Source organism: Ambystoma mexicanum, chromosome 1q, assembly GCF_040938575.1.
Source record: "Ambystoma mexicanum isolate Mex_15411 chromosome 1q, UKY_AmexF1_1, whole genome shotgun sequence".
Lineage (NCBI taxonomy): Eukaryota > Metazoa > Chordata > Amphibia > Caudata > Ambystomatidae > Ambystoma > Ambystoma mexicanum.
This window is the reverse complement of record NC_090922.1, coordinates 418,151,288-418,167,854: the sequence shown is the minus strand read 5'-3', so window position 1 is coordinate 418,167,854 and position 16,567 is coordinate 418,151,288. Positions and strand designations below refer to the sequence as shown.

General features: G+C 43.5%; 1 protein-coding gene across 1 annotated transcript in view; it reads right to left on the bottom strand.

Moving 5' to 3' along the window:
- SLC6A2 (solute carrier family 6 member 2) overlaps positions 1-16,567 on the bottom strand; it is a 1,124,598-nt gene that overhangs the window by 185,892 nt on the left and 922,139 nt on the right. Inside the window, exon 11 of the mRNA XM_069639646.1 lies at positions 12,389-12,488. Within this exon, the coding sequence (XP_069495747.1) occupies positions 12,389-12,488 (100 nt within the window). The remainder of the gene's footprint in view (positions 1-12,388; positions 12,489-16,567) is intronic.

Below are 16,567 nucleotides of genomic sequence, written 5' to 3'. Positions count from 1 at the left end.
ATCTGTTGGGACCCATATCTAGGAGTTGGTGTCTGTTGAAGCTGTTGGTGGTGAACCACTGACTGGCTGTTCGACTGAAGCCCATGAACAAGGTGAGGATGTTGATGGGGCCTCATGGTCAACTGTGTCGGAGGCAGCAGAGAGGCTGAGCAGGATGTGTATAGATTTCTCATAACTTGGATGGACCCGGTCTCTGTGCTGCATATTGGTTGGAAACATGATTGGTAGTTCTGTAGATGATTGTGCTGAGTCATCCTTTTGTGCAACTGGAAATCAAGAGGCTTCTCAATCACTGAGATGAGGAGAGGTAGATACACGATGGGACGATAGTTAGCCCAGTCCTCTGGGTTAAATGTGCGATTCTTCTGTAGGGGTAGATATGATGGTGCCTTGTGTGAGGGATGCATTAAAGACGTTGAAAATGGGTGCTTCACCTGTGAGGACCTCAACAATGGAGGTGGGGAGAATGTTGTCTTTGTAGATGATGGATTTGAGATCTGTGAGCGTGTTGGCAGTTGTCATCAATTAGGCCCATCTTAATAAGTTATTGGCTAGAATATGAGAGCCACCTGTGGTGTGTTTTGAGCTGTCAATGTGTTACTTGTCTCGTCTTTGACGATGTTGTTGATGCTATTTCATTTGTCCGTGCATTGAAGTTTTGCAAAGTCCGGCAGTGGGTTGATACAGTGCGTCATACCTTAGAGGATCACTCCTCTGTTGGTTGATGATTCAATAATGGTTTTTCAGTAGTTGCTTGCTTTGACTGTAGTGATAAGTACTTGGTTGCTTAACACACAGTTCTCGGGGTGATGAGGTCTTCTAGTTGGTGGGACTTTCTCCAAAACCTTTCCTATCTGCAAATGCCCACTTACTGTTCCCATGTGTACCAATGTGTGCAGCGATTATGTTTGTTGAATCAAAAATTCAGTGGTTTATGGGTGTTAATAGTCTCACTTAGGATGTGGTTAAGGATGCTCCAGGGCCTTTGTGCGCTTTATACATTTAAATAAATAAATAAGGTTGCTGAGGTTGGTACTGATGTTTCAAGAACAATCTGATGTGGACTCCATAGTGATTAAGGTTTCCTTCCATTGAGTCTATCGAGGATATCTTGATGTGGTGAGGTCCTTTGGTTCGTTTGCCCCCCACAAGGGAGTCGTGTGTAGTATATCATGATAGGTGTCATTGTGTGGTCTGTACAGTCCAATGATAGGGGAGAAGACATCCAAAGGCTGGAGAGGTGATGAGGTGGTGAATACATGGATAAGGGTTCTGCCTTTTGTTATGGGTTGGTTCTGTGGTGATTTGCTTTATGTCCCTGATGTTCAGAAGTTCAAAAGTGTCTCTATGGTTTTCTTGGGGTTACGGCTCATAGGCGGGTTGAGGTCTCAAAAGAAGGTGTTAGTTGTCTTGATGATGAATGAATGGCCTTGCTGGTTTGGGGTTGTTTGTAGATTAGGTGGTTCATAAGTGAAACATTGCATGGGTACAAGCGTGGTTTAATCCTTGAGGGTGCATATCCATGAGGTCTTGTGAATAACAGCAATCCCCCAACAAGTCTTCTTTTTGTGGTCTTTGTGATGACTGTTGTAGCCTGTGGGATGAAGACATCTAGGATGTATGTGGAGATGGAGGCTAGCCATGCCTCTGGGATAAACATCCCATTTATATTATGAGTGGTGATGAGGTCAGCAATATATGCTGCATGTAGTACTGCATGTAGTACTGTAAAGTGAGCATTGATGAGCATGGGGGTACATGCATGTTTTGGAAGTGTGGGTCATGATGAGTGGGGTGAGGATGAGATTATGTGGGTTGGTGGTGGGTGGGAGCAGGGTGGGGATGCGTGTTCATGTGTGTGTGTGGGGGTGAGGATGGGAAGAGGTGAGGTGTGATGCATATGCATGGAGCATACAGTATGTGCATAGTAGAGTGTACAGGTCTTTCCAGGCCCTTACGGGACCAGTCAATAGTTGTCCTTTTCTTTATCTGCCCTTCACTCCTCATGCCTGGCCTGGGTGAGAGGGCAATAGAATCTAAGTGCGAAGAAGGGCAAGTAAGAAATGGGTCAAAAAGGGCTCCACAAAGATTACGGTGATACACAGGTTGATCGGACAGAGGTTATGCCACTGTTCGGCAAACAACAGCCAATACATGTTGGTGGAATATATATGTATATAAATATATAATATTTGTATGCATCCTTTCAATTGTTCTTTGTTTAAACAATTGACACAAACAAAGCAATGTTAAACTTCATAGCAGTTTTGTACATTTGAAAGTCATTTTGGAAATATGGAGTTATATCGTAATCAATGGAGTTACCCTCATTGGATTACATGTTTAAGTATAGAAATTTAAATATTACATGGCATATACATGAATAATTATAATTGCTCATCTGTGGTCCAACAGGAACAATCTTTGTGTATAACAAAATTAATTGATTGCATGTTTATAAAAGTGATCCTTGGTCTGTTGACCTTTACACTTGAACTCTTGGTTGTCAAGCCTTTCTAGTATTCACCAATCACGCCTACCATGGCAAAGGTCAGCTATAGGGGTCATTGACCCAGTTTTCGTAATCTTTTTAAATGATGTGCCAAACGGCACACAATAGGCACAGAATACAAAGGCTGAAGAAGGGTGCATTTCTATACCTCTAGACAATGGCAGTGGTCGGCCATTTACAGGCACTATTCGTTTGAAATGCGATGTGAGCATACAAAATGGCGACTTAGAGGCAGATGGCTTTGCGTGGCGGCCTTCTGAGCTACTACGCAGCGGCAATTCGAGTGCAACAAAGTGAGCTAATACGCAATAAGTAGGACTCTATTAGCACGTGAGGAACCCGATGTTTTGCTTACATTAGAAGGTGTCCAAATTCCAAAAAGACGTGTAGGCGCATCGATGAGAAAGCGTCTGTGGCATTGTCCTGCATCCACACAGTTTCCTAATGCATACCAGAGTGCAACGTCTCTAAAACGCTACACAAAGCTCCTTGCAAATTTCAGAAAAGATGCGCCACATGGCTAATATGACTAGTTTTGTAATTATTCACGTTATCTTAAACTATCTATCTAAACATCAAAGGCAGACTAATTGGGAAAATGCAACCCAATTCCCGCACGTAATCCAATCAGGAGAACTTCAAAAGCCACAGCTAGCTCGCGATGGGAAGCTAGCCCGATACAACAGCTCGGGCGAAACATGAACCCAAAAGTTCAATTCACACAAGTACAAAATACAGATTTCAAATGTGATCGGAGCGTTTCAGCATTGCGAATCCCTGCCAAAATGTCATGTGTGCCTACAGGCTGGGATACACTTCCTGCAGGGTCACCCAAGCCACTGGGGGTCCAGGAAAAGCAGAGGTGGGCTAAACAATGCCAGATTTCATCATACAAGAGGATTCGAATCAAGCCCCGAGCGATAATAGGCGGCTCTCTGTATGTAATCAGGAGATCATTCTGTGCGTGCAGAAAACCTCTACCAGCTGCTGGAAACGCCTTATATGTTTTAGCAACAATGGGTAAGGGGACGAGAAAGGGAGACAGAGCTTAGTACCTTGACTAACCACACCAGCTGAATACATTATTATAGCGTTTCCAACAATGAACTATTGTGGACTTGTAAAACTGACGCTATAGATCCAGAATTATTTAATCCGATGGCTCAGCTGTCACTCTCCAAAATGTTGACTATTTAATTATGTTTTCCAAAATGCCAACAGCTGGAACTTTGCTATTTATGCATTACTATTTGAGCGCATTGAACCTACTAATTAATTGCACGGACTAGCACAACCAATACGCGACATAAAACCAGAGGTCAAGTCCTAAAAATTAAAGTGGAGGCAATCATCAACAAATGCAATGGGATATGATATCACCAGAAATTAGCATATCAAGGTGAAATACGCACATTTCATTGAATTGGCTTTGCATAACCACCCAAATTGTGCAGGACGAATGGCATTTGCATTTCATAAAATCAACAGACACACAAAACCAAGAGAGGATATTTTCTTTTAATGGTGTTTTGAAAACGTTAAAAGGTGTACATGTTTTAAACTCCAAGAACCAATACAAATGTGTTCCCTGGGACATGCAGTACCCCGAAATAGAACATTTCACCTTTAGTTAGTTGGTATTTTTCTTCAGGTTATATAGTGCAGTGGTGAAGTGTCCTGAAGTTTTTGGTTTGATCCACGAGGTCGGTTTTAATTCATAAATTCAAAGGGGACATTCAATGTTTCTCATTTTAGCTGGGGGGGACTGAGTCCACCCTCTGAATAACGTGGGTGGACTCCGTTTCCCCCCCACCCCCCGCGTGTACCCTCGACTTAAGCCCTGCATAAAACAAATGCACAAAGTCAGCCTGGTATTTGGATGGTTCTGGAGTGTCGATGTGTGTGATAAGTGAATGGCTTAGAGTTCCAGCAGTGGCATTTGCTGGGACAGGCGGCAGTAGAGCAGGTGTTAAAGGGATGCGGCTGGTGGATGCCATGATGCCCAACGTGCCTCTTTGTAACTGGGACTAAGCTGGAATAAAGACATGTGCCTTCTTTACACTTCTGGCGGAATTTGTATTTGTATTTATTTTATTTGTAACGCGCAAACCCACAGGCCCGGAGGCATCAGGGCGCAATTTGTACAGGTTACAGATATACATATGTACAGACATAATATTAAAAAATTTACACAGAGACAGTAGGTGACTAAAGGAATCTATCTGCATATACTACAGTTGCACAAAGACAGTAGGTGGCTAAAGGAATCTATCTACGTATACTACAGTGATGCCGGTGCTGTTTGGTAATAACAGAGGACAGCAGGTCAGAGTGTGTAAGACAGAGGCGCTGAGCAGGGCTTAAAGCTGGTCAAAAAGCCAAGATCTAGTATTAGCTTTGAAAGTGTTAAATGAGTATTCAGCTCTGATGGTAGCAGGGAGGGAGTTCCATAGCTTGGAGGCTAGGACAGGGAAGCTTGAACCCCCTGCTTTTTGCAGTTTAAATCTAGGGATCGCTAGACAGTGGGACTGGGCAGTTCTTAGTGGTCGGGAGGTCGAGTGGCGTGACAGTCGACTGCCGAGGTAGATAGGGGCCTTGTTAGCCAGGCATTTGTGCGTAAGGGCGAGTGTTTTGAGTGAAATTTTCTGCTTGACAGGTAGCCACTTTAACTTGGTTCTAGTTTCTGTGATATGCTGGTTGCGGGGAATGTTTAGGGCGGCACGAATGGCATTGTTTTGGGTAGTTTGGAGTTTATTCAGGTTCTCTTGGCTGGTGCCTAGGTAAAGAGCACTACAGTAATCGATTTTAGCCATGATGAGGGTTCTCGCTAATGTGACACTGTTGGAGGTAGTAAGGAATGGTCTACAAGCTGCGATGAGTTTGCATGTGTATGCGGACGCAGATCTGACAGCATTCGTTTGTCGAGTTAATGATAGTGTAGCGTCAAGGTAGAAGCCTAATGTTTTAGTGTCTTTTGAGACTCGAATGTTATTACCGTCTATGGTGAATGACTGATAGGACGGTTCTAGTCTGCTCAGGCGTTGTGCAGTGCCTAAGATCAGAAGCTCCGTCTTGTCATCGTTTAGGCACAACTGGTGTTGGGCCATCCAAGCTTGGATGACCAGGTAGACGTCATTAAGGGACTTGGTGTCAGCTAGATAATCACCAGTGATGGGAATGAGTATCTGGGTGTCGTCCGCATAGTTAGTATAGGAGACACCCAGATAATCAAGCACATCAAAGAGTGGTTTAGTGAAGATGTTATAAAGTGTGGGTGACACGCAAGATCCCTGAGGTACGCCACAGTGAATTGGGGAAGGGTTGGCAGCTGCGGATGGGGCAAAGACTCTCATGGATCTATTGCTCAAAAAGGATTTGATCCAGGCTGCAGCAGAGGATGAGAAGTTGGCAGCGGAGTGGAGGTGCTTGCATAGGATCTGGTGGTTGACCAAATCGAAAGCGGCTGAAAGGTCGAGAAGTAATAGCATTGCTAGTTTGCCCTGATCCTTTAAGACCTCGATTTGGGTTTTAAGGTCTATTAAAGCAGTCTCCGTCCCGTGTCTGGGGCGGAATCCGGATTGTCGTAGACCTAGCAAGTTATTAGATTCCAAATAGTTTTGTATCTGGAGGTATGCGGCACGGTCTAAAATCTTAAGTTGGCACTTTCTATTTGTTTTCAGGAAAGGAAAGTTGAAGTGTCACACAGCTACTGGAAACGTGAGATGTTGAAGGCTGTTTCACGCTGTGTCCGTGTCAGATGCATGGCATGCTAAAGATGGATGCCTAGTAGTGTTGACCAGCGCCACACCCCTGAATATGATTCTTCAGGTATTCAGGGGTAAGTGCGTGCAGGAAGGTGTACAGCGCTGTATCTACGCAGGGAAAAGACGCCCAAGAGAGATCTCCACATAGAGGAATACAGCGATAGGACTCCTTATTTACTCTTCAATATTTAAGCCCTGTGGGTGTGTAAGTCAAGTTGAGTGAGTCTGTAGCTGTGCATCTATGTATTATGGGTATCAGGTGATAATGTCCCCATATAGATGGTCGCCATACATAATGTCGCTGGGAAAAGGTTGTGGCAACATTGCATATGGTGACCATATATAGGGAGTCAAGGAGGGCAGGGGTCTATGGGGTTTCCCAAAATGGTTTTAGGGGTTGCAGGGGTGTCCCCTGTATGTTCACTGTGATAATGTCCCTGGAAAAAAAGTAATTTTTTGCAAGTTTTTTACCAGGCGATATTTTTGTAGGGATATATGGAACGTAATATGCTAACATACTAGCATCTGAGTGTGGCTGCACGTGTGTCTGATTACTGTAAAACCCTTGCCGAGACTGCTGGCTGAATGGATTTTGCCAGCAGCTTCATTAATGTCATTTACAGTGAACATTTCTGTCATAGATAGGTTGTAGCAGAAGCTTCATGCATGTGATTTAAAGGGACCATTGCTGGCACTGATCGGTTGTAGATGCAGCCTCATGCATGGGATTTACAGAGATCAGTACTGGCATAGGTATGTTTTGGCCACAGACTCATGAAAATTGTATAAATTGGTCCTGTGTAGTGTACTGTTGGTGAGATGGCATTTACTGGATGTTTTAATGTGTTACCCTAGAGGACAACATGTAAATGGTTTAGCTTTTTATTTAATTTCATTCAAAACTTGTGCTGCAAAAATGCATAATTTCAGCATATTTATGTTTATAATTTTTTTTTCAGGGGGTGGGAGGGGACCCAGAACCATCCTTATTTGTTTTGGCCAGTGTTGCTAAACTTGGTTGCGCAAGCTAATTTGGGGCAATATTTAGGCCCCTCCACTCAAAATATTGACCAGACATGAATCCTGAAAGTTACTTGATATTTTTCATGCTTCCGGTGAGAAAGAATTGTATATTGTATGACTTTTCATCCCACAACCCCCCTCACCCCACGCCTCCCTTTTGGGCTCCCTCGCTACATTGTGTTGCTTGCACTAATTCCAGGAAATATTTAGGCCCCCTCCACTCTAAATATTCAACGGACATGACTGCTCTAGAACCATGACTTTTATTGGATATTTTTCATGTTTCCATAGAGAATAACTGCACATTGCATGGCTTTTTGTCCCATTTTCCTCCCAAATTTTGCTGCAAAATGCATAATTTCAACACATTATTTAAACAAATTGTTCTCAGGGTGAAAACACTCCCAGAACACCATCAATTATTTTGAAATCCCTCGCTACACTCAGTTGCTCGTTCTAATCTGATGAAATATTTAGGCCCCTCTACTGAGAGTATTGACCAACCAGTTAGGACTCATTCACTCATGAATAATTTAGACTCTTCCAAGCTCTCGAAGCCTAGGACCTCTCCCACCTGGATGGTAGCAATGCCCTTTTGGAAGGCCTTCCTGCGACTACCTTGTCATCCCTCAGGTGTGTCCTGCATGCAGCAGCATGGCTTATCAAAGGACTCCGCAAGTTCAACCACATCACCTTGACCCTCATCGAACTGTGCTGACTCCCGCTACAAGCCTGTATCATCTTCAAATCATGTTGCATCATCTATAAGGCCATCATCCTGAAATCCCAAAGCTACCTGCCTGAGAAACTCAGCATCTCTGGAGGCCTGTGATTCATCAGAAGTAAGGAAATGCACAACAGACTTTAACTTTGCTGGTGCAGGAAGGAAATAACTGGAGAATACAGGCCTTCTCTGTCTACATCCCAAGACTCGGGAACCACCTCTCCATCAACATCGACTCGCCCCTACTTTTTTACAATTCAGGAAATAGCTCAAGACCTTCCTCATCAAGGAATGGCTCTTAGCTAACACTTAGCTAACAGCTTCGTCCACAAGCCGTGCTCTCCCCACCCAACCTGAGACTCGGTGGTCTGCCTGAGACTCGGCGGTCTGCTCCTCAAAATTTCTTACCCTGTATGCTTGTAGATCCCTTGCTGCCAATAATCTGCCCTCCCGGTTGTTAGCTGCCGCTCCCTTTTTCTCTACTTCCCTCACTGTGGTCTTCCCCCCATGATTGTAAAGTGCTGTGTTGTTTCCTAAAGCTAGTTCTGTGCTCAATAAATATAATAATAATAAAAATAATAATAACAATAATAATCTTGGTGCCTCTTTAGGAGCGTTTCGCCTCAAATTCTTCCTCCTGAGGAAAAGAAGCAGTGTTTTGCTTCTGAACCTTGAATTTAGCACACCCATCTTCCCAGCAACTGGGAACTTTATTCTATAACTTCATTCAGAGTGAAAGCAGATTGGGTGGTATCTAGGTCTGTTTTTTATTTCAATTTGCCCATCACTCATGAACACACATACCCTAACAGCAAAAATCAGCTCAATAGTTTTATTAAGATTAACATTTGTTCAAATGTTTGGATTATTTAACCAATGTATAATTTAACAATACCGCATCTGTATTGCAAAGTTTGAAAATCTCTTTGTAATCTTTTTGGTGGCAGAGGAAAAAAGAGCATCCAGATTGGGGTGGACATGGCTTGCGATATACAGTCAAGAGAGTTTCAATCTTCTTCACACGGGAAGGTTTTTTAATATAAATGTCAAGAGACATAACTAGAAACAGCCAGAGAGGGGAGCAGCTGGAAAGGTGCCTCTTGGATTGAACAATAATTCAGATTCAAATATTTCTTGCAGAAAAAAATTGCTATAAAAGCATGAACACACTTAGTTAAAAATCACAAACATCAGCGATTCTCATATAGACATGAACAAAGGCACATTTACACAAAATGCAAACTTCTGTTTCTTTCCTTCACAACCCTCATAATAAATTGATTCAGCGCCCCAACTAACTGTAGGACAATTCACTAACAAGCAGGAAAGCTGGATGACATTGACCGAAATGCATAGTTTTTAAAAGAAGTACTTACAGATGTTTCCTTATCAGTTTATACTTCGGACAAAAAAACAGAATGCATGAATGTCTCAATATTCCCCAGACAGAATCGTCAAAACGTCAAGGTGCTATAACTCGAAGTCCAACTTGACATCGCAGAACTGAGCCGAGCACATTTAAAACGTGCTCTGATAACATAATGAATATCGTTTCTAATATTACAGCATGTAAAATAGACTTGAATACCTGGGCTAATTGTCTCGAAAGTGTCAACAACATGGTGCACAATGTTAATAAGGTTTCAGGTCAGTATGTATGGTCTGGTGGGTTAATCACACAAGAGGCCAACCCAATTAGAGGAAATGGGTGGATTAGAGGCACATTGTTAATCCTACCCATGTTTTGAGGAAGTCAAAGCATTACCAATAATATAAATTAAGAAAGTTAATCATCTCCAAAATGTAGGCACATCCTGGACACATGATCAAGACCCTCTTGAAAGAAAAGGAGAAAGGAGTCAATGGAGGTTTCTTTTATGGCAAATATGCTTAAGCAGGGGAGTAGACTTTTGGTTTTCCAGGGAAGGGTGGGGGAGGGCAACATTCTGGGATGTCCCATTTAAAGTATAAGGACTTTCGCGCAGATTACCTATGCCGTCGGGAGGTGGGGCGCACCGCGTAGCACCCGCATACTCGATGCCCCTGTACTTGGAGAACTTTGAGGAGGGGATACCACCAGCACGCACAATTGCTTGCAATTGAATGATGAAATGTTCTTTGATAATCATGATGGGGATTGGAGAGCAGAATTGGAAGTAGATGTGGGTCGCTCAGAATGGAACATAGTTCTACCAGGCACCTCGGTAGCATTGCTTAACAGAAAAGCAAGGAGTCAATAGGGGGGATTTGAGGCTAGAGAAAGGGAATGCTCTTCATCCTGATGTTCATCAAATGTAGGTTGGCAAAGGGCTTGCACAGTCCTATAGTTTGTCCATGGAGCTCAGTTAAGAAATTAAGGCGGGACTCCTTTTCATGTTGGAGTCCCGTTTGAAGTTTCGTTCACTAATGGGTGTATTTAATGTCGCCATAAAAGATCTGAAGTACAATAGACATGTATTCTTCTCCTTAAGGAACATAAAATCAATGGGGGTCATTACGAGGTAGGGGGTAACCATGCCGCTATTAGCAGCATGGCTACCCCCTTACCGGGTCCGGGTTCCTTGAATGAGGAATTATCAGGCCATTCTGACCTTGGAGGGCCCGGTAATTCCCCATTCAAGGAACCCAGACCCTGAGCCTCCCCATTCGAGCCCCCATAGGGCTCAATGGGAATGGGGAGGGTGCTAACAACAGTCCCGTTAATAACAGGCCTGTTGTTAGCACCCTCGTTTGCTCGCGGGACCCGCTAAGGGCATCTGCTAAAGACTCGTAATGGGGCGGTAAGGGGTGGACGCCTCCGGCACCTTTACCGGCGCTGTTAACCCGTTACCGCCTCACTCGTAATGACCCCCAATGTCCTAGGGAAAAAGAAAGTCCAGCAGCAGTGCAAAGAAAGGGTCAAAAATATTTGGTCATGAGAAATAGTAATTACTTGTTGGCTGGGTTGCAGTCTGGGCCTATTGTCTCTTTGCATGATGAGAAGTAACATCTTGCTGAACTAATTCATTGTAGTGTTTTAGAAAATAAGCAAAGTAGGCAGTAGTTGCAACAATTAATCAGCAACTGCTTCATCACCTATCAGACCATCGCTCCCCAACTCTGAATCACAATGGCAACACTGCCACACTTCTATGATTGGTAATCTTTGCTTGAGGGTTTCTGTGACTAAAACGACGAGTTATAAACTGGCGGTATTCACGTTTCTTTTGCATAAACTCCTCAGTGTAGGATATGAGTTTCAAAGAGATCCTTTTCTACATATATAAAGGGAGTCCACATGTAATATCAGCTCCACAGCTAGCCATGGTGATGATCAGCTGATTAGTTAGCCCTAAAAAACACCCTTCACTATACACCGTTTCGCCAGATAGTCCTAGTCCTACATATTATATGGGGACATAAAGTGCGTTTCTACCTGTGGTTAGAGGCACTAACGGACAATATGGCATGCTGAGCCACGTTACAAGGTAATACGTGGGACCACCCAGTCAACGAAGTTAGCAATGGTCTGACAGCAGACTAATGGACTGGTAACATTGTTGATGGGATCCAATGTTAATAATACTGTCAGCACATGAACATACGGGCATGGCCCCCGTCTACTGTCACATTCCTCTCCTATCACTTCCTCACCCCGGTAGTTCTCCGTTGCTCCTTTGGAAGAGCTGTGAGATCTAAGAAGAATTTCAGGACAACCCTAGGCCAGTATTTACAGACTGCGTTAGGAGGAATGAGATTGTTTCTCTTACTGTCAGTAGTACAAAGGATGTTTCGATGTATCCTTAAAGCTTGCTCTTTCAGGCTTTAGCAGGCATTACAAGTCTGGAGACCAAGGTAACGGCCCGAGCAAAGTGAGGCTTTTAGTGTAGTCTTTGAGTTTGACCCCCATTATGGCCTCCTAAGGTGAAGGCATTTTGTTGAGTGAAGGAAAGGTAGTTGCACTCAGAATGAAAAGGCCCTCAGAGAGCGAACAACAATTTTCGCACACTGATAAAAAAAAGGAAACATGACTGCTTCGAAAACTAAGGAATGTTATTCACAAATGAAGGAAACCCCTGTCTATTCAGCGTAGTGGAAATTGGCAGGACCAGTGAAGCAGGCAATGGAAGAGGCTGATGTTGGATGTATCACTGCCATGAGGGATATGAGACATGATTTTGCTGTACATGCTGGCAGCTAATTTGGCAAATCCAGATGTAGAAGTATAACATTGCTAAACACTTTTGAAAGTTCTAATCAGAAATGTACACATATTATTATCAATAGACCTTAGGGCAGCGTGTTACATTTCGATTGGGTCTATGACACACACCTTTCAGCTATTAAGGATATTTCTTCATAACTACTTAAGAAATTCGCACTTGCCATAAAACCATGAGACTCCAATTGCTTCCATTAGTACAGCAAACAAGATGGACGTCCCAGCTGCAAAGGAGTCCAGAAGCGTGAAGACATAGATTCCACCCTGAAACAAGAAATACAGAAACCGGTTTTCACCATGTATAATGTTCTCACCAATGTGTCATTCTGAAACAATTCGGGAAACACGACAATTCAATATAAGACTAAAGACAAAGATGAGGGGAGCATCTCCTCATTCTATTGAAACCATGTGAAGCACAAAAAACACAACTAAATACATTAAACAACAGACTTGGAGCTTATGGTGCAGGAGGTATGTTGGAGCTGTTGCATTGTGGTGTTCTTCTGTATTTCACCAAAAGTTTCCTTTGTTTAGGTTCAGGTTTAAGGATAAAGTAGATATTTCTTCTAGCATAAGAGTAGCCAGTGTATGCACAGGCTCGGTGTAGAACCAGTGGCCAGGGAGTTGTTGAGGTTTGATAATATTGGTGGGGCAACTGTGGGTAGTGACCTTGACAACCTTAGGTTGTTGGGGATGGATCAAGGATGCATGTGGTGTTTTGCATGCGACTGATGAGTTAAGCGCTGAGGGAGGGGAAATGTTTTTTGACAACGTTGTTGAGAGTTTGCAGAGGAGCTAATGTGACACCAGTGTGGAAAACTCAATGGGTCTATGTTGGGGAATGAAGGCTAAGTTTCCGCAGGTGTTGTATTTGAAGAGATCCTTGGTATGCCTCAACTGGCAGGTTCACTTATGATGCCTGCTTCCACAAGATTAAAGCAGGCTTTGCTTGAACATTTAGGTTGCTATATTTCTTTTAGAGTGTTGTGGTAAAGTCTCTGTCTGACTGTCGGAACCACGAAAGAAGTTACCAGGGTGGCTGATTAACTCCAAAGCTAGTAGATGATGGCCCCGGGAGAGGTACGGGGGTGGGTGGGGTGGGGATCCCCTGGCAAGCCCCTCTTGGTCTCTGTTCTATGAATAGATAAATGGATGCAACTCATTGTAAACACTCTTTGCATTTGCACATACTAGCAAACCACTGCACCATATTTATATGGGAAATGTAATGCATGAAAAAGTTATTTGATTGCAGTATTTGTTGATGTTATTGGGAAGCAACATATTTGAATGGTACAGAGAGTCTTAATACAGTGACCTACCAGTGGCAGAATCATGACTAATTAAACAGCTAGAGATTTGATTATGTAAATGTATGCATGTGTGCAAGAACTAGCAAGATTTATGCAGGCAGGTTATTTTTGTATTTTTAGACAAGCTGATTGTGATTGTGTAATATAGTGATGATCTACCCTCCAAAAAGGTTGGGCACCACCTTTGCATTGGGTTTACTCTAATAAAACAAAATATGGGGATTCTTAAATTAGCCTGTTCCTTGCCCCAGAACTGTGGGGTGGAATTCTAAGTTAGGGGGCATTATATCAAGGGTGCCATCTTACTGAAATAAGCCAATACATATAGCTGTTGATATCTTCCACAGGGTGCTGATGGCACTCTTGATCAGAGGAGAATTGCCCAACCTTTCAGTGCTGCCCTTGTGGACGGGACCAGACTGATGGATATTTCTCCTCTGTTAAGGGAACAGTGTGGTAAAACGTGGTTGTAGACGCTCCTGAGTGGGAAACATCTAATATAACTGTTTTTTTGGAGCTGTGTTCATTCTCTATAGGGGGTGTCCCACATTTTGTGAATCTTTGCATTATGATTGGTATACACTGTTCTAGCATAATTCAGAAAGTACAGTCTTTCCACCACCAAGGAATGTTGGGGAGCGAGAGGGTGTGGGAAAGCACACATTGTAACAGCTGAGTACCACCTACACATCTTTTAATTCAATCTGACAACAACCTATGATGTCAACAAAATAGTAAGGAAGAGGCTCCAATACCCAATCCACAGCAACACTTTTCTTCTGCTTTGCAATCATGGTCTGAGTAAAGCTGTGCCAATAAAGTGATAATACTGTTCACGCCATTTAGCACATTTGATTTCTTCTAAACCTTAAATGTACTTTATCTGTCGATTTTGCACTTAAAGTTGGCCAAAGGACAGATATATTTTTGAAATAACACCATGGGTACCATTCTAGGGAATGTAAGGATGAGGTAATGGCAGGTCATTCTCATCAGATCAATTTGTTTGTTGTCGACAACGCTATCCTAGTATCCAACAAAAGAAGTACCTCCATTTGCCACAGTACCTGGAACTGTGAATGCACAATGTAGCTACCACTGGATAAGCAGATTGAGTACCTAGTTGCAAATCCTTTAATTCCTCCTGGAGACACACCTGTAGTCGAAACACAATCATATTCCTTCGACTGGAGGAACATCCTTCACGAGATCAAGCGTCTTAACTATCCAGTACCCACCGTCGCGAGAATGGTGTTCCTCCTGTCAGGAGGGGAACTGGCAGATGTTCGGAACTAGAGCATTAAGGCACTAGTTGTGTTGGTTCAGGTCAAAAAGTGGTCAAACAAAATGGCCATGTTCTGGATATTTACTCTATTCTCTATTGTATGCAAGTAACCGCTTATTGCTCTTGTCTAGCCGAGAACACAAAAGGAAACCACTCTGGTCACATTGTTTCTAAAAACGGAGCAATCTGGCTGTGTGGGGTGATTCATTAATAGCAGACTGTCTCCCAAAAGAGAACTTGTGTTCCCTGTAAAGGTGAGCAGAGAGCTGAGAGAACTAACCTCGCTGTACTATGTATACAGTAAAGGCAATAAGATCAGTCAACACTGGAACAGATTCAAGCTTGTCAATAAATACGGCTTTGCAAGCACTCTCCCCTCCCATCACCCAGGCTTTTCGTTCTTTATTCAATAGCTCTTTCTTATTAAAAGATCATGAGCATCAGTAATGTTAACTGAATGATCGGGCAAACCACTGTGAAGCCTCCAGGCCCTCAGTATTGAAAGGTGTTAGGCAGAAACCTGTGCAGTTCCCTCTGGGACCACTGCAAAAGATTTAAGACTACAGGTGTTTGGCAGTAAACCCACTTGTAGCAGTCTGTACTACACAGATTCACTTGGGAGCTGTGGCTGAGCAGTCAGACTTCCCCCAAGAAGAATTAGGCAGTATACAGAGTATTCACAATAGGTCAAAAGAACACAGTAGAACAAGTAAACACTGACCAGGGCTTGGTGTAAAAGAGATATAATTATTTATTTAAAACCACATCTAGAAAAACACACAGGCACTAATAGTAAGCAATTCAAAAACACAGTCACTAAAAGATATACACTCCCTTAGAAGAATATTAGACAAGTCTTAAGTAAAGCTCCACTTATTTTCAGACAGCGGTGAGCGCTTAACGCAGATGGCACTCTAATAATTCGTTTTTTAAAAGGGAGAGAAAAACAGAGAATAAATTGCAACAGGTCCCAACACTTTTACAAGAACACAACAAGAGAGGAAGGCAAAGTAAAACCGTGAAGTTAGAGTTCAATAGGCTGGATCCACTTTAAGAGGATCAAACGAAATGTGTCCAAGGTCACACGGTTGTAGTGCACAAAAGTCTTGAAACGGTTCAAAAAGGAGTTGGACCAAAGAAAGGGGCCAGTTAGAAGGTCAAGGCGGCCAGCCCAGTCCAGAAGGTTAAGGGATTATTATTACCTTGTAGCGTTCTTTAGAAAGGGAGGCCTGGCGGACACGGTACCTTAAAGTGGTGAGAATACTCCAGCAGGGGCAGTTGTTCCTGGCAGCGGATGCAAGTCGGTGCTTCGTCCGGGGGAAGAGGGGATCTCGTCGGGGAGGAAGACAGGAGTTCGTTGCACTGCCAGGGAAGAAACCAGCCACACAGTTTCTCAGGTAAAAGGAGCGGTCCTTGGATTCGCGGTCCAGTGGTAAGTGGCTATCCGGTTGCTGGGGTGCTTGGCACGGGCAATTCGACCACAAGCTGGTCTGGGGTGCGAAGAGAAGAAGGTAAACTGGTTGTGCCCACCAGTCAGGGGAAGAAGCCTCTCCAGCCGGGAGATCTTCTCTGTCGTCGGGAAGTGGTGAGTCGGTTCCGCAGGGTTCCACCGGTGGTGTCGTCGTGGTAGGTCAGCTCAGCTTCTCCCTCGTCGGATGCTCAGGTCCTGTGGCGACTTCTGAAGTTCCAGTCCCCAAAGCCCTGCTTTTATGCAGCACACCCCCATTCACTCAGCCTAGCTG